General features: G+C 43.0%; 1 protein-coding gene across 1 annotated transcript in view; it reads left to right on the top strand.

Moving 5' to 3' along the window:
• The window catches only part of mctp2a (multiple C2 domains, transmembrane 2a), a 34,159-nt gene extending 13,658 nt beyond the window's left edge, over positions 1-20,501 (top strand). Inside the window, exons 18-23 of the mRNA XM_071927240.2 lie at positions 9,208-9,327; positions 10,444-10,485; positions 15,447-15,556; positions 15,675-15,784; positions 16,998-17,095; positions 19,255-20,501. Of these exons, the coding sequence (XP_071783341.2) occupies positions 9,208-9,327; positions 10,444-10,485; positions 15,447-15,556; positions 15,675-15,784; positions 16,998-17,095; positions 19,255-19,314 (540 nt within the window). The 3' untranslated portion in view covers positions 19,315-20,501. The remainder of the gene's footprint in view (positions 1-9,207; positions 9,328-10,443; positions 10,486-15,446; positions 15,557-15,674; positions 15,785-16,997; positions 17,096-19,254) is intronic.
• Positions 20,502-21,140: the final 639 nt, after the last annotated feature.

Below are 21,140 nucleotides of genomic sequence, written 5' to 3'. Positions count from 1 at the left end.
GTTAGGTAGGGTGCAGTGTATGCAGGCAGATAGCGAGAGACTTGGAGGCAGGCAGGCAGGGATATGGGCAGGAGAGCAGGAGGATAGGCAGGCTGACAGGTGACAGGTCAGCGGGATGGGGCCATCTTCTTCCACCTATAATTAGATCCTCCGCAGGCGATGGGAGTGTGTGGTGGCACACTCTAATCTTTCATTTCCACTTCCACTCCACCTGCTGTTTAGGAGTGCAGCACACAAATAGAGATCTTAGAAGGAAGGAGAAGGATTGACTCTCTCACACACGCGATTTTGATCATGATCAGCGTTACTGTAGTCTAATGGCTCCCAGTGATGAAATTACCTCACGTTTCGTCAGGTGTATGTCATGTGCTCCTTGTTAGCGAAGTGAATAATTCTTGCGATGTGTACTTTAACTATAGCTGCTTTGCCATGCTCCTGTCTTTCTGTTTGGAAAAAAAAAAAAAACGGCTCTGTTTTCAGACTAAACACCAGCACACCGGTTGTTATTTTTAAAAGCAGACAGTAACACTAGTTGGAGTATGCCTTTGTCTGCGACGAGGTGTGCTTCAAATAGTGTAAGTGTCGAAGGTGCATGGTGAGAATCGCCCAAAGAGAGAGTGAATCAGCCGCTGCGTGTTCATCACCCACTCATCAGCAGACTGAGAGTTCAACGAGCGAAAGGTTCTCGTTTTCAATGATTTATTACACTCCCAACGAGCAACAGCACAGCCAAACATGTAAATCGCATACGAATATTTCCCGTGATTGATAGCGAAAGGAAAAAACTCCTGAATTAGGCTGCAAACAGACAGACGTGTGAAAGGAGAGGGCAGCCACAAGGCCTTGACTGGCTCTCATTACAAGCCTGGTGCCATGCCACTACACACACTATTGCCCCTGCCCGGCCACAGCACAGCCACTCCTCCTCCTCCAAGTCATCATTTGCAATTAAGTTAGTGTTCGGAGCTGTCTGAAGCAGCATGCCACCATGCGCCTTAATGAAAGCAGCTCCCACTCCTATATTTATATCTTTAGGCAGTGGTAATAAGGTAACTGATTCAGACATTGACAGATGGCCTCTGCTTGCCTCTCAGATGTGCATAATTATACCACTAGTGTCTGCTCTTTTCTACAGTGGCAGGCAGCGCAAGGCTTCTCGGGGTATGCCGGTAGGAACCGCTGCAGCGGTGGGTCTAGCTTTAATATACATTACAATACATTATTTATCAAGCAGGCAGACCAGTCCTACCGTTTTACACCATATACATCCTGTAATGCATTACCGCTGCTGTGGTTTCTACTGGGACTGCGGGATGCCTCCGTAGTGCTTTACCAGGAATACTTAGCCATTATATCACTCAGTCCCGCAGGCCAATTCTCTGACCTCTGCACAGCATGCAGTCTATATTTCTATCCTGTTTATGTAGATTCATGTATGCATTATGAAGTGGTTGTTGGTGCGTGGTGTGTAAGATATTCAAATTTTGCGTGAGAGATCATTGGTCTGTTTCACGTTAGCCAAGTGGATGGGAATGTAATAAAAAAGAAAAAAAAAAGAAAGAAATGGATGAATTTTTTGGAGACTTCTCCGCATTCTCATAGCAAGATAACTTTTCCTCTCATGAGTGGCAATCAGAAACTGTGCATTCAGGAAGATATAAATTGGGCATGCACAGTGATGAGTTCCAGATTGATGGCTCATTTGGCACTATGCTGCCATTGAGTATTATTGTGTGAGAGGAAAATCTGTAAAGAATGGAAAGTCTTGCAGTATTGTCATTGTTTGCGGGTGCTGGAGGTTACTTGTTTTGATTGTGCAATCTCCTCAGCAAGCAGAGTCCATACTGTTTGAAGTTGCCTTCGATTTTCCACCCATGGGTTGCAGTTTTAAAATAGTGCCTTTCTAATTAGGTAATGTAAAAAAAAAGAAAAATCTTTCTCACGCATTTAAACAAAGTTCTGGCAAATCCTCATAAACATCTTCATCAGTGAAAGGAAATACAAACAAGAAATTTGGAATTTTTTTTTCTCTGCTTGTTTATGCTACAGTAATGAGCCTAGGATCTGCGCTTTTCAAGAGTTTGACAACAGCATGTTCCTTTCTCTGAGAGAGAGAAAATGTGACAGCTAAAATCTTCATAAAATAACGGCCTTTAGATGTGCTTTTCACTAAGACTGAGCGAGATGAATGTGCTATACATCAGCAGTGACTGCAGAGGGGTCACCCAGAGTTCTTTGCTGCAGACAAGGATGGGACCTGTAGATGGAGCTATAGCACTGCTGGAAATGTGAACGGAGGCGCTGAGGAGATCAGTTACTTTTCCCAACAGGAACCATTCGTGGGAACAACTTGGAGTGAAATCCTCCATTCTGTGCATTAGACCGAGAGACACAAGTTTCTCCCCAAGAAAAAAAAAAAAAAAAAGAAGAAGAAGAAAAAAAAAAAAGCTAAATGAGCATGTATTAGCCAGCCAAATTAATCTGTTTCAGAAGTTTAAAGTTGAGAACAATTTTGATTTAGATGAAATGGATGAAAGTTAAAAAAAGAAAAGGGATCATTTACACTTGAAAGCTGATTTTGAGCTTTGCTGTCATTAGACCGCTTTAAGTATTTAAGTAGAATTAATATTTTAACATATGAGGTACCTCATCTGTCAGGAGTTAGACTAGAAAGAAACCTGTATACCTTATGTGAGTATTTGAACCATTTTCTTTTTGACACTGCCAGGTAGCAACCGCTTTAGACATCATTTGACAGCCTGTGAAATGCTGATTGCCTCACATCACAGACTGTAAAGATGGCATTTGATGAATGTTTGATGCGGTGCAGCTGTAAACACAGTTGGCAGCTGCAACGGACTCTTTTTTTTTGGGCTGATAGAATCATCGTCTCCCCAGATGAGGGCAGGACAGGGTCAGATCTGGCTCCAGAGGTCTCAGGAGACCACCTGTGTAGAGCCGTGGCAGTTGGGGCCATTAACCAGAACACCAGCACAGCCAAGATCAAAGCCATAATCAGAGTTGTCATAATTGTTCTTGTTAACACTGTCCCTGAAAATGAGATGTTTTGTGGGTCTTGGATCTGCCCGTTTGGGGGTTTACTGCAATGCAGCGCGGCCGTGCTTTTTGTGAGAGCAGCGAGAGAGCAGTGTGTGTGTGTGTGTGTGTGTGTGTGTGTGTGTGCGCCTGTGAATTGTCTTCTTGTTTCTGCTTTGCATCTGTTTTCTCTCTGTTTGAAAAAGTTGGAGGCCTTAAAGGAGTGGGTTTCTTCAGTCTCATGGGGGTTATGCTCTCCATCTCCATGGCTGTGGGAGTTCTCACAGAGCATGCAGTGGGAATGTGTCTAGGATAAAAAAAAAAAAATGGCAGCGATGGTGATGTGTGTGTGTGTGTGTATTCATGGTTTTGAAAATAGTCCGAGATCTATTAATTATTAAATGATAGGCTATGAGTACCTGCAAACTGCTCTAATTTGACATAGTGTTATTATTTAGCTACCCTGAATGGCTATGTGTCAGCTGATAGCTCTTGAGGCTAGCTGGATGCACCAGTATGTAACCTTGAAGCATGTCCCCACATTAGTGGGATTAACAAGCTTTGTCTGTTAATATTCACCTCATTAGGGCTGTAAAACCATGCCCATTTTAAATATGTATGTATGTTTTAGGACATGGACACATTTGATTCAATTTAATCCAACCTAACTCACTTTCACTCAGTGTTATAAAGTAGCGCAAGGTAATTTCTAAACAAATAAAGTGGCTTCAGATGAATAATAGCCTACTGCACTAAAAGTGTTGTCACTTCAGCAGCACGGTTTACTCTGTGCCTCTGTTGCACTGTGTTTTATATTGTGCTTATTTCCAGCCTAGATGAAGTGTGCTCTGTGTTTAACCCCATTGTGTGTGCCGTATCGTAATGACTGCCTCTAACACACTCGCCACCTTCCCAGTCACAGAGGACACCTCTCCCCAGGCAGCTGAGCCGGCGACCTGTCCGCCCCTGTGTGTGGCTGTTGTGGGGCCGGTCTCGGCCCCGGCACGTTAACGTGCGTGTGAGCCGAGCTGACAGGGAGAGAGAGTCCACGCCACTCCCTCCCCGCCTCCTCGGGGGAAAAGGCTCGCATGGCAGATCTGTCACCCAGGAGGTCGCTCAGTGTTAACGCTCCCGACACGGATTAAACACTCGTGGCCAGTGCCGGAGCGCGGGGTCAGAGTAGCCGCCACTGACAGGCACCACAGGGCCCCCGCTGACCGCCCCGCTCCGGCCCCGCACTGCCGCTGCTCTGGCCCTGGCATGTGTCAGACAGGCGGGGAGACAACGGCCAGCGCTGGCCCTCTGAGCAAATGCTAATGCTTTGCCTCGCACGGCTGCTCTTCCTCGGCGCTTTGATAAAGAGCCTGCTATCACTATTGCACTGCACTCCGCATGCATCCGTACAAGCTGCGGCGTTTTCTTATCATTCTCCAGCGGCTAACCTTCTGTTTACCACTCAGAATAATTAGTCAACACTTAATTCACTCAAATTAGATGAGAAGTACACTATGTTATACTATTTTTTTATTGTTTAGTTTTGAAATTAGTTTAGGAATATAGATGTTTACGGTTATATTTAGGTATGGATTTATTACTAAAATCTATACTTTTTTCTTGTGTATGGTTTTCATTTAAATGTGAAGCTATTGATGAGAGAAAAAAAACAAGCACAAAACTAGCTACCTAACTAACTCGGTAACTAAGTAAATATCAAGGCTTGTATATCAGTATTTGATTTAAAAAAAAAAGAAAAAAGAATTGTAAATTGCATTGTACTCCAGAGCTGCTACAGCTGATTTAGCCCCGCTCAAGAGGGAGATGAGATTCCCCATTTTATTGCTCTCAGTAGAATGCAGCCTCTCTCTCTTTCTCCCCCTCTTCCTCTCTCTCCCTCTCCCTCTCCCTCTCTCTCCCCAGTCGATAAGACTTGAGCTGAGCGTATGTGAAATATTTATTCAGCGTTAGCTCAGAGCGCCACGGCTGCCCACACACTCTACCTGCCCCGAAGAGAAATCTTATCTGTGCTTCCTCTGCCTCCGACACCCCCTGAAAGCCTGTCCCCACACTGGCCCAAGCTCACCACAAATTACATGTCTCATTGCTCTGCGTTTACAGCTACTTTAAAGCCTGCCGCTGCCGTCCCCAACATAAGCCCTCAGCCAGACTCTGTTCCAAAAAAAAAAAAAAAAAAAAAAAAAAACCTGCGCGAGCTGAGCTGCCACTTGCGCCTTTGATTCATTATTAATCTCTTTTTTGTATTTTAATTGAGGAAGTAATGCAGATTAATTTTTGCTGCCCTTGATTTCACCCAGAAAAAGTACATCTATATCAGAGCGAAGACTGTGCAAGATTTTGTACCCGCTTTTTATTTATTATTATATTTTTTGTATTTTTTGCTATATTCCACATACTTCTGTGTCTGTGTATGCACACACATAGATTCTCTCTCTTTCTCTCTCTCTCTCTCTCTCTCTCTCTCTCTCTCTCACACACACACACACACACACACACATACACAAACACACACATACACAAACCCTGCAGCCTGTAGTCAGTCTTGTTAAACTCTTTCAGTATATGTTCACGTAATCTGGCATCCATCCACAGCCCCCATGACTGACCCTCATAATGCTGGCTGGCGCTCTCCTCGCTTTGTTTAGCTTTCCAAGTGGAGTGCAACTGAAGAGAAATAGTGTAGATACAGCCAAGATTAAATCCTCTCTGTTTTTGGACTGTGGATAGTTTTAAAAAAATACGGGTATTTTTTAAAATCTACTGCATAATAAAGGATAGGGGAAAGAGAGTTTTCACTTTGTTATGTTTTTTTTTTTACAGCACCGGTAATGTAATTGTATGGCCCCATATGCTATAACATTACACTAATTTGGCTCATCCGCAGTATTATGTCTGCTATGCTGTTATGTGATGCCTGTATTTACGGCCCCTTGTCTGCTGTAGTGTATAAGGAGAGTGTTTGGCAGCCTTGCAGTCTGGTGTTAAGTCTGCCAGTCAGTAGTTTGGGTTGGTAGACTCGGCCACCCCCTCCTCTATTAATCAATTTACAGGATGGTAGAAACTCTTAGTGAGGGTGTCTTTGTCCCTTTGTTCCTGCTACGATCTCTCCCCCTCCTGGGAGAGTGTGGGTGGTGGGAGCTGCCATGCTTGCTCAGCTTTAAGTTATTTTATTCACACTTTTAATCGCTGAGTGCTTTATTATTAGGTGCTGGATTCTGCTGGCCAGGGGATCTGCATGAGAAGGCGCAGAATGCATTTAGTGGAATCATATTAATGGCACTATAAAACAAATCTGTCAGGCTGTTCTTAACCCTGCTGGCAGAATTGCTCTGCCCAGGGTTGCCCCTTCTCCAGGCGCTTACAGGTGGCTAAGGAGAGTGCATCTCCATCACCTACTCCACCGTGCGCTAATAGTTTTATTAATTCATTCTTTTTTTTTTCCCCCTGGACACCCCGTGCATAATCATACAGACATTTTTCAGCTAAATGGTGTTTGTCAAGGGAGGTTTCCTACATTAGAAACACTCCTCCCAGACATACATACTAACACTTGTTCAATTACAAGTCGTTCATTATCCAATTCTGCTGTGTGTAAACCTAAATGCTCAAGGTATATCATTAATTATTGCCTCCCCTGCTTTTGTTTGTTGCTTTATGTCCTTTTGGTTAAATAAATGACTGCTTTACCACCCATGTAACATATTAGCATTGTAGTGTTTAAAGGTTTAAGGTTTTACTTGTCATGTGTAATTTGTTGACGGATGGAGGAAAAAAATGCAGTCAGGCCCTCAAGACAGAAATGGAGCCTAACTTTGACGGCAATTAAAATGTGGATTATTTTCTATACAAATTTACACTTACGCTTGAAAGGTTGCACTTTGTCCGACACGTCCTTTAATCACTCAGCTGCTTGCTAATAAAACATAAACCACTTAGCGGGGAATTAGTTCCGTCTCCATTTCACAGAAGCTCTGGAGAATGTGAGGAGACAAGGGAAAGGTATAGTCCTGCCTCTGCTCATTACTGAGGGATATCTGACGGCAAAGTCTCAGTCTGTGCACCTGAGTGAAGGAATCTGAGAGCTTTTCCCAGATGTTTCTCTCTAACGTTTTTATTAGTGTTAAAAAAAAAAGCATGTAAATCCTGCACACATGGGCTGACATACCATGAGGGAGGAATTGAGAAGCTATTTCTGACAGTTTTGGTTTATACCCTCATTTAAGCACTCAGTTTAGACACAAGGCATTGTATTTCTGTAGGCTTTTATCTTGTCCACTGAGCCAGAACGCGGTGAGCAGAAATTTGCATTAGTGGGCGATTATGAATACCTGTGACAGATTCTCTCTGCCGGCTCCCTGGGCGGAAATGAATTGGCTCCCTCTGTTGACTTGCACAGGGAGACAGAGACCAAGCAATTAGACTTTAGTGGTTAATGTAGCAGCTTTTGCAGGGAGGGCAAGGAGGTTCAACATTCCTGCTGGGCTCATGTCAGTTTCCAGGCACATTTTCCCCCCTTTCTTTTTCCTTTTTTATGAGAATGCTGGGGATATGACAGGCTACCTGTCCACCAGCCAGCTGAATTCCTCTGGGGTGAGGAGAGCGTCGCTTTAGAATAGCCTCATGGGAACTGAGGTGACAACATATGACGTAGGTTATTCATAACCGAGAGGAGATGCACTGCAGCTACCAATCATGCATATTCATTGTTTACCTTTTTTTCCCCACCAGCTCTAGTTTGCGGCTGTATAATTCAAATGAGCTGTTATAGGAAAATAACAATAACATATTGTTCATATTATTTCTTTACATCTTGGTCGTCCCGCCGTGTTTCTGCGCGTTGCTTTTGTTCACCCACCATCTCCCAGATTGTATTGAAGGATAACAAGCGGTACAGTGGCGAAGCCTAAGGCAGTCGGGCCACAGTGTTGCGTGCATTACTCATGGTTCACGTTTCCCTGGTGGCCGTTTGAACCTAGGCCTGGTGTGGCAGTAGGTAGGCTGGCCCCCAGAGCAACATGCACGGACTCTGCATGGTTGCTATGACAGGAGCAGCCTGCTGTTCACAGGCCTGCTATTGAGGCCTGAAGGCCCCAGTGCTTCACATCCTGTCTCAGGCTTAACTCTAACATATTGTTCCTACTCCAAGCAGCCTCCAGCTCTTTGAGCCCAGACTGCACTGTGCTATCACACACCAGCAGTGGTTTAGCATAGCAGTGATGCTCAAAGTTTTGAAACAAACAAACTTTGCCAAAGAATAAAAACTTGGTGAATTAATTACAAAGAATGTAACTGATACAAATGATGCAGTACTTATAGAAAATGTAGAATATAAATTATGACAAAGAACGCACATTCTATACAGTATATGCGCTAAATGAGAGAGGACCATATGTTGGATGTATTGGCACATAATCACACTATAATAGATTTTAAGATTCAACTTGCTGTGGGGGACGTTTTTATTTCATTCCTGTCAACCTTCTGGTGTGATCCTCCTCACACATTCCTGATAATTTCAGTTGGAGACAGACTCATTAGGCTGTCACTAAATGGGTTTAAATGCAGCCGACCAATTAGTGCTCTGCTGTGAAATGCAGTGGGTGTTGTGCAACGTGCTTAGCACCACTCCTTTACAGAATTATGAGGGATTACGCATTCAGTGTGATCCATCTTATTTCTACCAGGGGTCTTGGCTTTTCTCAGTATCATCGCCATGGAGGGGGTAAATGTTGCAAATGCTCCTCCAGTTGCCATATGTGCATAGTCAGAGAGCCTCGCTGCCTCCGAGTCTAAGAGGATTTGATGTGCTAGTTAAAAGACAGCATACCATGCCTACCCATGTCATACTTTCTGTTCAGCAGTAAGGCACTTTGCCAGCGCTGTGTTATTGGTGCATATAAATAGGATTTGAAGATATTAAAAGTTGTCCCCAAATGTCTGTTACTTTCAAACCACTAAGAGCGAAATCTGTTGCCATCGGCTGCAGATCTCAGTGGGTTTACAGTCTGTAGTGCTTTTCATGAGATTTGGGATGGGGGGGGGGGGGGGTAAAAACCATTATAGATTTTGCTGTGGGAAGAGGCTTGTTGAGATTTGAGAGGGGGGCGAGGGTGTGTGATGTGCTATGCTCTATACTGTCACGTCCTGTCTCCTCAGATCTTCCTGGTGACGGTGTGGCACTGGGAGCTCTTCATGCTGCCCCTCTTCCTGCTTCTGCTCGTCGGCTGGAACTACTTCCAGCTCAGCAAAGGGAGGGCCAGCTCCAACCAGGACCTGGTGAGTGACGTGCGCTGTTCATCCACACAGATCTATAGAGGCACGTTGTTACAGCGCCAACATGTACTGTATGCTAACCCACCACTGCTGAGACGCTATGGGTATAATACATTTTGCCAGTTTTCTATTTATATGTCATCTTAAAACTGTTACGCTTACACATCTACGGTATATTACAATGGAATTATTACTACTATATTTTTTTGAAACACATGGGAGCTGTTAAATTAAATGCATGGCACACTAGGGTTGATAGTGGCACAATTCTGCATGTTATAGAGCTGGTTAGACTAGTTTCTACAGTGTCTCCAGAGGCCCGACGAATCATCAAGCAGCAAAATGCCGTTAAAATTAAATTACTGCAATTGTATGTATATAATGTATTGGTATAGCTGCACTACATTTGTAAAGGCAGCGCCGCAGCCCTCTGCAGAACATGCCACTATCTCCTCTCTATCTACTGTTATGGAAATATGTTTGCCCTACACATGTCTGTGAAGGTTAATGCTGTTCACACTTCTGACTGCCCCCCAATTTCACTGTGTTGTAAGCCATCTCATCGGCCAGCTAGGGGCCTGGCCTGCTCACACGCCCTCCCCGGAGCAACATCCCCAGCCCAGTGATTGTGTTTATGGCTGCTGGCAAAGATGCCGTCCCTGGGCAATGTTAAAGCCCAGGCTCACCCTCATATCCAGTGTGGAGACTCTGTCACCTCTGTGTGACCCTCTGGCCGGCAATGACACAGCTCTGTTCCCAGGCAATGTCACAGTGTGCACCGCAGCGGGGTCAGGGATGACTTGATATAAAGTGATCTAGGCAACAGCATCCAAATTAAATGTTTTTTTTTCTCTTTCCCCTTTCTGTTTTTCTGTGTGCTTATGTTGTGGAGAAATGAGATTGCTTTGGTGTGACAGTGCTCTTGTGAGGAAGGCCCTCTTTCACCTCTCCTTTTGTGTGAGGTCACCCCTGTGATGCAGTCTCTATGGAAACAGGCCTCTCCCAATAGGGGTGAATGTACTCGAAGAAAATTTCATTACTAGGTGTTTGTTAAAAATGCTCCAGTGCCCACATGTCCCGTTCATTTGAAATCACCCTCTACCCTTTATTCTCTCTTAGGTGAACATGAGCATGGCTGATGATGAAGAAGAAGATGAGAAGGTATTTTATCTTGTCTCTTTCCACCGTTTTAAGGGATAATATGTTTTGGTAGAGCATTAACAACACTTTTTAGTTTTAATAAATATTTTATCATTAACATTTCAGTTAACAGTTAACAGTTCCAAAATTTCATAGTGCTGCTACTGAACACTTTGTCTGAAAATCATATAAAAAATATATATATAATATAACCCTCCTAATATTTCTTTCTGAATAACCAAGGTTAAATCAAACAAAAACGTCTGGATGCTGTTGGTGGTTACAAATATTTGGGTCAGCAAATGCCACAGATTACTGTTCTTGTACGCATGGACATTTGCTTGTTAAAAAGTACAAATTATTCTACCAAAGTAAAGACGTCATACAAGTTCTAGTTGGGACTTTTGCAAAGTTACAATGACAAATATTTCTCAGAAGCTCACTTCTACCCAAGAATAGAATATTTTCATGCATCCCAAATGAGGACAACATCTATGAAACAGTAATAGCATGTGAACACACACTTCTCCATTCAGCACTTTATCCTATTCCTCTGGGTATTCAGTGTCACTCTGCAAATGCACTCTGCTGCGATATCCCAGCCCTTTGAAAAAATCTATAAATCAACTTTAAACTGTATCATTAATTGAGGTTTGTGCAGCTGTTGGGGATAATATCAGTAGATATTTGTACCAGACTTGTCTAAATGGAATGGTTACATTGAGAATGACCTTTTACTACCAGAACAAATCAAGCTAAGTGCAATAACACAGCAATAAAACTATTCTTAATTCAAAAGGTTATCAATCATTTTCACAGTTGTTCATTTGTAAGAAATCAACACTGTCATTTCTTTTAGTAATATATCTCAATGGGATAGTATTATTACTACAACAAATTTTAAAGTACCCTGAAAATTGTACTTCCCCCACAGCACATATTCAATTACACTCATCCCACTGTTTTCTATGAAGAAGGAAGAGTTAACAGGGATGTGTATTATTGCTTTATGGCAATGAAGTGTGGAACTAACGCAAAGCCTCCAAGCAGTGACCCTTGTGCTGCGTGTCTAGGCCCAGGATTCATATCCATAATGTGCTCAATATATTCTGCTGTGATGACCCGGGGCTACGGAGAAAGCCAGCTTCTTTTAAAAACACAGGCCCATCCACCAAATCCTGTCTGAAAGGATGGGCTAATTCACGGATGAAACTCGCATGATATGTGTGCACACACCGAGTGGGAAGCGGCACTTGCCATCATCGCTATAGGAACAGGCAACCTGGTGCTTAAACAAACAGCACTGATACAGGGAATTCAATGTTTTTTATGAATATTGAATCGGGCAGGACTGCCTTTATGCACCGAATTTAATAATGTCACCCCTTCATAGAATCATTATTACCAGTGTCTTTACACTACTGCAAAACCCCTCTATAAATAATAGAAGTGTTTTTGCTTTTTTACTCTTACTGTAGTTTGAGAAATAGCAATATTTTCAAAATGGTTTAAGAATTTCTGAAAACCCTGCGTGTGTTTCAGAACTCAGCATTGGCCTCTTAAAGCTTTTTGAAAGGTTTTCCATGAGCCTCCTAAGCCCTTTCACACTCAGAGGAAATGAAATATCTCCTTTCATTTACTAATTAAGCAGTCACCCATGTTTGTTTTAAGCTGTCAGCTTTAATTTAAAGTGGCTTATTTGAAAGTCTTGTTATGGTCTTGCTGTCACTTGAATGTGATATCATGCAGTTAGATCAAGCAGTGTAGCTTTACACCTCCTATCAAAGTCTTCTTTAAAAATATTTGGGGTTAAAGAGTGATCAGTGTTAAATTTGATGACTTCAAAGGCTTTGCTTTTTTCCCTAGTCTTTTCTCTAACATGTGAATAAAGGCTTTTCCCTCTGAGAAGGTTATGATTACCACTCAAATATGTTTTTATCCCCCTTTTTTCCCCTTGAGGAAGGAAATATGTAAACCTCAGACAGAGCACCAAGAATGTGAAGGCATGACGTTAAAGAGAGACGAAAGGCAAGGCAGTGTTACAGCAGGATAATACAGAACAGATCCTCTCCCTGTGAACAAATCTGTCCTCAGGGAAAGAGACAGCTTACAAATTATGTGTGGGCAAAGTGACTTCCCTTTGGCCTTAGGTATCAATTGTGCAGATAGACAATATTTAATCATAACATAAAGAAACAGAGAGGCAAAACAAGTCCATAGATCTCCAATACAAATGAATGTGGGAAGATGAAACAGCCCTTCCATTGCCCCCGGCTGGCAGGGCTGGTCCGGGGTAGAGTTGCTCCCGTAGCCCAGCCCAGGGGAGTTGGGAGGGGGGGTCGGGGAGGCAGGGGGGCAGGGGAGGAGGGGGGCGCTAGACTGAGCTGGGGGGGGGGGGGGGGGGGGTTACTCTATCTCTCACCCCATAGACCACAGTCACCGCTGGGTCTCCTTGAGAGCACCAGTCAGACAGACTGCCCATGTCATAATCTGCGGCGTGCATTACCAGAGCGACGGCACATGGACCCACTAACACATAAAAGCCTCCAAGAGCTTTTTGTGTTGTGCATCAATTTGTTTGTTAGCTCTTTATCGTACCGTGTGAGATGATTTCCCAGGAACACAGGTGTTTTTCAATTACATGTGCTTCTTGTCTTTGTCGGAAAAAAAAAAAAAGTCACTAGAAAATATTCAGTCAAGCTTCGGCTGAATATTCAAATTTGGCACCGTTTATTCTAATTAAAATGACGCTAAATGAGCTTTTTCCAGCTTTTGATAATGCCCCACATGCCTGGGAGAGTATGTTTACCTTTGTGCAGGAGATCAAATTTGTTCTCCATTACGGCACCTTAAAAGGAAGCTTTTACAATTTTATCTGAAATGAGAATATGATTTGACACAGGTTTTCTAATCAGTAGACATTTAGGATTCATGTAGTCCATCCCCAGTTTACCAATCCCTTTCCATTTCACAGGGAGCTGTTTTATTTATTTTTGTTTTCTAGGAGAATTATGCACTCTTGTACAGGCTGAAAAGAGAAATGAACAAAGATAAAGAATATCATCAAATGATTAATGTAGGAAGGACTTCAGTGTTGGTCGCTAAGGAGATGGAGGATTTCAAGAATCTTAAAGGAGATGAATAATGATAATCATGAGAGCTGAGCCTCTTGATGCATACTTCAGAGTACATCTATTGGTCTGTTTTTCCCTTAGAAATGAAAGCCACTGTGTTTTCTCTTTTTTTCTGCCTGAGCTGTATTTCTGGCTAAATTTACCTTGCATGTGTATCCGTTGCAGTTAAATAATGGTTCATATCTCTTATTAGATTTGAATTCTAATTCATGTAATTGGGTCCCTTAAACAAGTTTAAATGGAAATATGAAAGGGAATCTGAGCCTAACTGATGCGTCTCCATATCTAGTGAGCTATCATTTCTCCATGCGTGGCTCTCTGGGTCCATCAGGAGCTCACCGACATGGATTTTAATGGCTTTTAGCAGGCACACACAGTGTTCCCTGCTTTCAATGAAAACTTAGGATAAAGAGCTCAATTAACACCTAATGTGGAGTAAAGGACCCGCATGAACATTACGCAGGGGTTGAAGGTTTGCTCTGGCCCCCATGCAGCAGTGTGTGGTAAGATGATGCATAAAGGCCAGTACTCCCCGCTCCCCACAATGAGACCACGAGACGTTAATCTCTTTAGCTATCTCACAGAAAGCATATTTGAGATAGTTTTTCCTTTTTTGGAGAGTGCCGAACCTCCAGCGTCCGTCCAGATCTGAGCCCGATGGGGGAGGCTCCGCTAGTGTGGGAATTGCTCTCTTCCTGCGCCTTTCGTGGAGGAGACCGGGCCTGACGGTGGGGAGTCTCTCTGTGCTGGCAGACAGAGTGTTCCCATGGGCCGCTTCATGAAGCTCTGATAAAGGCATTCTGTCTGGACGCTGTCAATGCACACGGGCTGGGGCTCGGCCGCCTTACAACATAAACATATAGACATCCTCAAGCCTCCTGTTAGAGTCCATCAGACAGCGCCCTCCCCCACACACACACACACACACACACACACTCTCATTCCCCTTCTCCCTTTCACTCGTCCTCTCCCGCCCTCCTCTCTGTCATCATTCCTGTCATTATTTCCTCCTTTTGATGTGAGGCTTCTCAGCCCTCTTTAGCTTGTGTTACTCGTGTTATCTCTAGTTACTCCTCTGCCTCTGGAAGGCTTCACACACTCTTCGCCATTTCCAGCCTTGATGTGATCACATTTATTTCATTTCAAGACAGACCAACCCCTCCAACCCCCTCAAACATTGACTTATTGCTTTGCCAGGTCCACCAGGTTTACAAATATGTCTGCCAATTCACACCCACACCGGTATTATGTGCATTAAAACAAAGTAAAGCAAATAATACTTTATGTGCAATGTTGGTTTGCGACAAGAATCACATGAGAGTGTGAGTGAGAAAACATCCAACCGGTGCTCTGAGCGGGGTGAGGCATTTCTCTCATGCCTAGCAGTGCTAGGATAGGTCAGGATGACTGTTCAAAGCCGGGACTGACAGATTTGTAAAAACAAGTTCAGACTTGCCCTGTGTAGGCTGCTGGAATGGAGTCTCTCCTAAGTTGCGAGGCCCCTGCACTTCTTGTCTAGGTCGTCTCGGCTGCCTGATTGCGGATGGCCATTTTGTGTACTTTTCATCTACCAGAGAGTCTTGATTGTGCTGCACTTGTGCAACAGCTCTATTGTGTGTGGCAGACAAAAGCTGAAATCTCGCAGCCATCCACATAACAGCTTCTAAGCACTGAGTCTGTCTCATCTTCAAAAGCATATTCTGAAGATATACTGTGTTTGCTCATTATAGGCCATTCAATAGATAAATCACACATAATAGCACAGCAGAGATAAACTGGTCTTTGTCTACCCTGCCCAACAATTGACATACAGTGTACCTCATCAGTGTCTGTGAATTTTTTTTTCAGGAATCCGGAAAAAAAGGTTTGATGGATAAGATACATATGGTGCAGGAAGTAGTGATCACCGTCCAGAACATTTTGGATGAAATTGCAAGCGTGGGGGAACGAATCAAGAAGTAATTTAACCATTTCGTATTTGTTCTACTGTGTTGATTTTATGAATCTCAAATTATTTTCACGGGATTTTTTTTTAATAGATATTCACATTAATCTGACACAATCATTCATCCACAGCATATTCAACTGGTCTGTCCCGTTCCTGTCCTGCCTGGCCTGCTTGGTGCTGTTTGGGGCAACGACAGTGTTATATTATATCCCACTGCGCTATGTTGTGCTGATATGGGGTAAGTTCTAAAATTGCAATTCTTTATTTCATAAATATTGTAAAAATCTATACTCCCATACCAAGCATTGTTGCAAAACACAGTTACAGCTGGCAGCTCTTATGCATTCTTCCCAGCTGCAAATCCAGCATTTAATGAAGTACAGTCATTTAAGAACTTCCTCTCCCTACACCTCTGCAAATGCACAGAGATCAGACAGGAGGTTCGCTCTGCTCAGTGTGGGCTGCTGTAGCCGAGCCCAGCAGAGGCAGGGCCTAGGGTTTGTGTGAAAACAAAGCAGAGGTAGAGTATCAAGCTGTATATAATACATGATGTCCTTGGGCAGTCTGTAGGCTCCTGGTCTAGCCTCTCATTATCTGCTGTAGTCATACAGAATAGACAGTCATCTCAGTGGTCAGGGAGAGATGCTGCCCTTAACAGGCTCTCCTCCTCCAGCTGTAAGCCCACAACCACTGTACTTCCACACTGCCTTCAACACAATCAATACCAAAAAACCATCATATCAAACAAAAACACACACTCGGAGACACTCTTCTGCCTCCCCAGTTAACCCCCATCTCTGTGGTTGCAAGGCAAGTCTTTCAAGTTGTTTGCACATATTTAAGTCCTTAGGTTCTTTGTCTGCACATTGAGGTACATGCAGTACCAAGCTGTGAATATAATGGTCCCATTACAGCAAGACCCCAGAGATAGGCTTTTCTCTGTGGTATGCAGCCATGTGAAAAGTAAATATAGATGTACAAGAAATGATCAGATTGAAGAAACCAATACATTTGGAAAGAAAACTCATTCTGCACATTGGAAGGAAAGTGTTGTGGTTTGAGTTGCTACTCTCTGCTCTTGGCTATTTAATGTATTCCAAGAGACCTGCGTTACCTTTGGGGGTCACACAGTAACACATGTTGAGCAGCCAAACAGGAAGGCTCATTTGGAAAGTTCTCATGGATGTGTGCATGCTGTTTGAATTAAAATAATAGATAACATTGTTTATCTATTGCTCTATTCGTACAAGTCCCCGTTGTATTGGTCTGTCTTGAATTCAGTTTGGCTCCCAGGGATCAATTGAAATAGCATTGCATAGTGCAATTTGAAACACATTGGTGGAAACAATATACATGGCTAGGGTTACACAACTCTTTTTTTTTTTGCTCTGTGTAAAAATATGCTGGTTGGTATGACACCTTTATTTATTAATGTGTTCTTGTTTTCACAGGCGTTAACAAATTTACCAAGAAGCTGCGCAACCCGCATACTATTGACAATAATGAAATACTGGATTTCCTCAAGAGGGTGCCTTCTGATGTTCAAAAGGTAAGGGTCCAATTTTACATACAGATAGGGAGGGAATTCCCTGAAGATATCTGCATTATTTGCTCTAACAGAATTCCCAAGTGTTGAGGAAATATATCCTCTGGCTTTGTTTGATTATTAATGGACTCTCGCCTTTAAAGCACCCCTGGCCCAATTATTCCTCAGTGCAGTTTGATGTAGTCGCCCTAGTGGAGATACTCTGATCTGTCCTCAGCCACATCGCTGCAGCCTTGTCCGTGATTAGCAATTTTGTCTCTCTGATTGTAGCGCTGCGACATTAAGGTTGGTGATTGGCCGAGGGCCGGCGGAGGGCTCCTGACGTCTCTGGCTGTTGTGTCAGCACACAGACTCTGACGTGGCCTCAGTCACTTCGGGGCGGGGGAGTCAATTAATGTAGTCGTGAGCCCCAGTCGTCCTGCTGGGTGCCATATGTGATTATATATTAGCCACGGCTGATATGCCATTTGCATTTACATCACACAGCTAAGGAGAGCTGTCAGAGTGGCGCTGGGCGTTCACTGTTCTCTGACTGAGAATTTTGCTTGGCCAGGAAATGGAGTGCCATACAGTGCCTTCATCTCCCAGGTACTCACCAGACAGAATTCAGCCAGAAAGCTTGACAGTCTGGATCTGGAAAGACACTCTCACCCCAGTCTCTTTCTCTGCTGCACCCTTGATGTCCTCCTGCTGCAAGCCATTGCTGATTTCCCTGTGATGTTGTTGGAGGGAGGCTGTGTTGTTTGAGATTTGGCTGACTGAGTTGGCAAAACAAGATGGTGAATAAATTTTGATTCAGAATCCTTTGTATGTCTTCTTCCCAATGGGATACAATGTTCAAGCTTTGAAAATGACTCACTTTCAAATCCCATGGAAACAATACTTTTTAGCCTGGTTTAAAAGAGAAACTACATCTTGAAAATAGCTCCAATCATAAAAAAACAAAACATCCTTAAGATTCATCATAAGTACGTTTCATTATGTACTGTGAAAAATAACCTTAACATCATATACACAGGAGACCCAAAACAATAGAGCACACATTTTGTTTTTGTTGACTTAGAACTTCAATCCTCAGATAGGTGTGGACACAAATGCAGCACAAAGGCTGAAAATTGACTCCTGTCTTTCTTGCAAATGTGACTTGGCAATTAGTGCCTGAGCACATCTACAAAGTCCGCCTCAAACGGGGACTTCTGACAACAGCGTGTCTGTCCTGAAATAAGAAGCATCTGTCAGTTCTGAGGACAGTTTCATGTTCTGATGCAGACGGCAGTCACTTTGTTCCCACATTCCATCTCCCATTCTAATAATCGAGACCAGCTAATTAGCATAGAGTTCTTACCTTTATTCAACAGATTCACCGTATTGTTTGAGCTCAGCAAGCATGCTTCAAAAGCAAGTTTTCAAATTCAAGCCCTTCTCCTTTTCAATTTTCCCTATGATCAATCTTCTTTTGGATTGTGATTTGGAAAAAATGGACAATTGCATCTTATTGCTTGAATGTCAAAGATAACATGATTTTAACATACATTTATTTTGCAAATCCATTTGAACTTGAAGGAATTTCTGAAAAAGATGGGAGACTGTGAAACATGAGTCAAATTATGTTGGGCATTGAGTGTAATTCTACATACATAGCTAACAGAAAGGAAACAAGGTTGTAAGTTCAAATATCATATTTCAGGTCTCTTTTATTTTTTTCTGAAGAAATCAAAGTCAAATTTCGAAGTCCTGTACAGCCACGGAGAAAGTTATACATTCACCGATGTTGGTCGCTTCTCCACCTAAACAACACATGCCCTAGGCTATTCTTAGCCTTTTACAAAGTTTTCTTAAGGGGACATAACTTGCAGTGAGTGATTATGCAGTTTACAACTCCCTCACTGGCCTGGCAGGTCATCTCAACAGTTGATGTCTGTTTCTAATATTGTGATTGTGGTGGAGGATGAGGGGGGCGTACGCTGGTACGGAACCCTTGACTCTTCAAATCCTTCCTCCCTGTGATTAATCCCCTCTGCTCCTGTGTTTAAAAAATGATTCATTACAGGCGAGCCCGCCTCGCTTTCCCCTGCACCAGCTCTCCTCAGGGGAGCCATTACCGTGCGCTCCACTGAGCTCGGATTACCTGCCTCTGACCAAACTCCTGTTTGTTTTTACAGGTGCAGTACAGCGAGCTGAGAGCGCCCACCATCCAGAGCCAGCCACGGAGGAGAAGGTAAGCTCCGTGGACACGCTGGATGAAAGGCCGGTCTCCTTTTTGAAAACGGTACGGCCCGGCCCGTCTGACAACAATGCTCCAGTGCCAGCAGAGCCCGTGACCCCGCGCACCCCACCGTACCACCCTACCCCCTGCCCCCTGCTGCTGAGGGGCAGCCAGCCGCTCTCTGGCTTGTGTGTTTGCCACCCCCCTGACAGGGGCTGTGCACCGCAGCGGCCGGGAGGGCAGCACATGGCGCTGTCAATCACAGACCCGGAGGTAAAGAAAAGAGGGCGCTGCAAAGCTCAGCCTTCATCCATGGATACAATTTAGAAAAGGAATGAAAGGCGCCGGGTTTGGCTTACCTTAGACCTCCGCTGTTACGCTTTTTATTGACTTTGGTGAAACTGAGAAATTTGCCTTAAGGTAAAGTTAAAACGTAAGCTTATCAATTCACGGAAAACAAACCGTGTCAATATTTTTTGCATTATGCATGTATTAATATAATTAAAGGTCAAAAGGTCAATGTGTATTGCAATGCATTTTCCAATAATCATGCTGACTTCTCCAGTATATTTTGTCACACACCCGACATATTAGCAGGACAGACTATTGACCGTGCTTTTACTATCCTTTTTATGGAGAAGACAATGCCTGATGAAGGTCCTTGACCGTAACGTTGCCTCCTAATAATTTTATTATTTTGTGATGTGCAAGTGCAGACAGTGTGCGGATGTTTCCTCTATTTTTGTGGATTATCGTTCTTCTCCTATGAACCTGTCACTAAGACTCTCAGGTGTGCAAAAGCTTATCTTTATTCATTATCATTTTTATGGACAGAATTTACTGTAAATAATATATAATTCCTTTACCGTAATATTTTCTATATATACATATATATTTGCATATATAATTTTTATATGTGTATGTAATGTCCTTTTTGAAAAATATATGTGCTTATATTCATCAAAACTGAAGGATAAGAATAAACCAAAGAATAACTGTCCACTTGCCCTGGACTTCATAATTAAGCAGACCCAGCAAGGCCAAACTGCCTTTATTTTTCTGAATTAAAATTTGTACAGAAATGTTATGTTACACTGATAATTTTTGAAGTTCTATTCATATGGATTTTTACTTACTGGTATGCATCATCAAATAGAGAATTTGCAGGAATATTGAATAAAGATTCTATCTTGATCAGTTTGAGTTTTTTTAGCCTGTGTTTTTTTTATTTATTTTTTTCTATAACTGCACTGTAGTGAGGATGGATTACACCACTTCTTTACTTGAATACACAGTAAACACATCTGATTACACAACACAGCCATTGGAACAGAGCTCACACACCGGCCACCGCTGCGCCTTGGTTACCGAGCTCACATCAAAGCTGTGTAGCTCCAGTGTGCTTCCTAATGCATTGCTTTGTTGCCTTCTCACAATAACAGGGTCCAGATGAGAGAGAAAGAGCTCATCTCATAGAGAGTACTCCCTCCATCCTCAGCACTTAGTGCTTTACATTTCCATTAAAATCACCTCGCCTATCTAATGGTTACACACACACACACACACACACACACACACACACACACACACACACATGCAGGCTTTTCCATGTGTCTCTCCACAATGGGTCTCCAAGTGGAGGGATGTACAGTATCTCCTTCTCCATCAATTTGTGCATTAATATTAACTTTACATACAAAGAGATAATCAATTGAGAGGGCCTTTTGCCCAGATTTCATGCAGACATTTCCAACAGTCGTAATAGTATTGTCTTTGATTTTTTTGAATGGCTCTTTCATTACCTGTCACATAATTACTATTACCAAGATAAAAATTAATTTC

The sequence above is a fragment of the Centroberyx gerrardi genome, chromosome 4, assembly GCF_048128805.1.
Source record: "Centroberyx gerrardi isolate f3 chromosome 4, fCenGer3.hap1.cur.20231027, whole genome shotgun sequence".
Lineage (NCBI taxonomy): Eukaryota > Metazoa > Chordata > Actinopteri > Beryciformes > Berycidae > Centroberyx > Centroberyx gerrardi.
The sequence above is the reverse complement of the archived record's forward strand: the minus strand, read 5'-3'. Positions and strand labels throughout refer to the sequence as shown.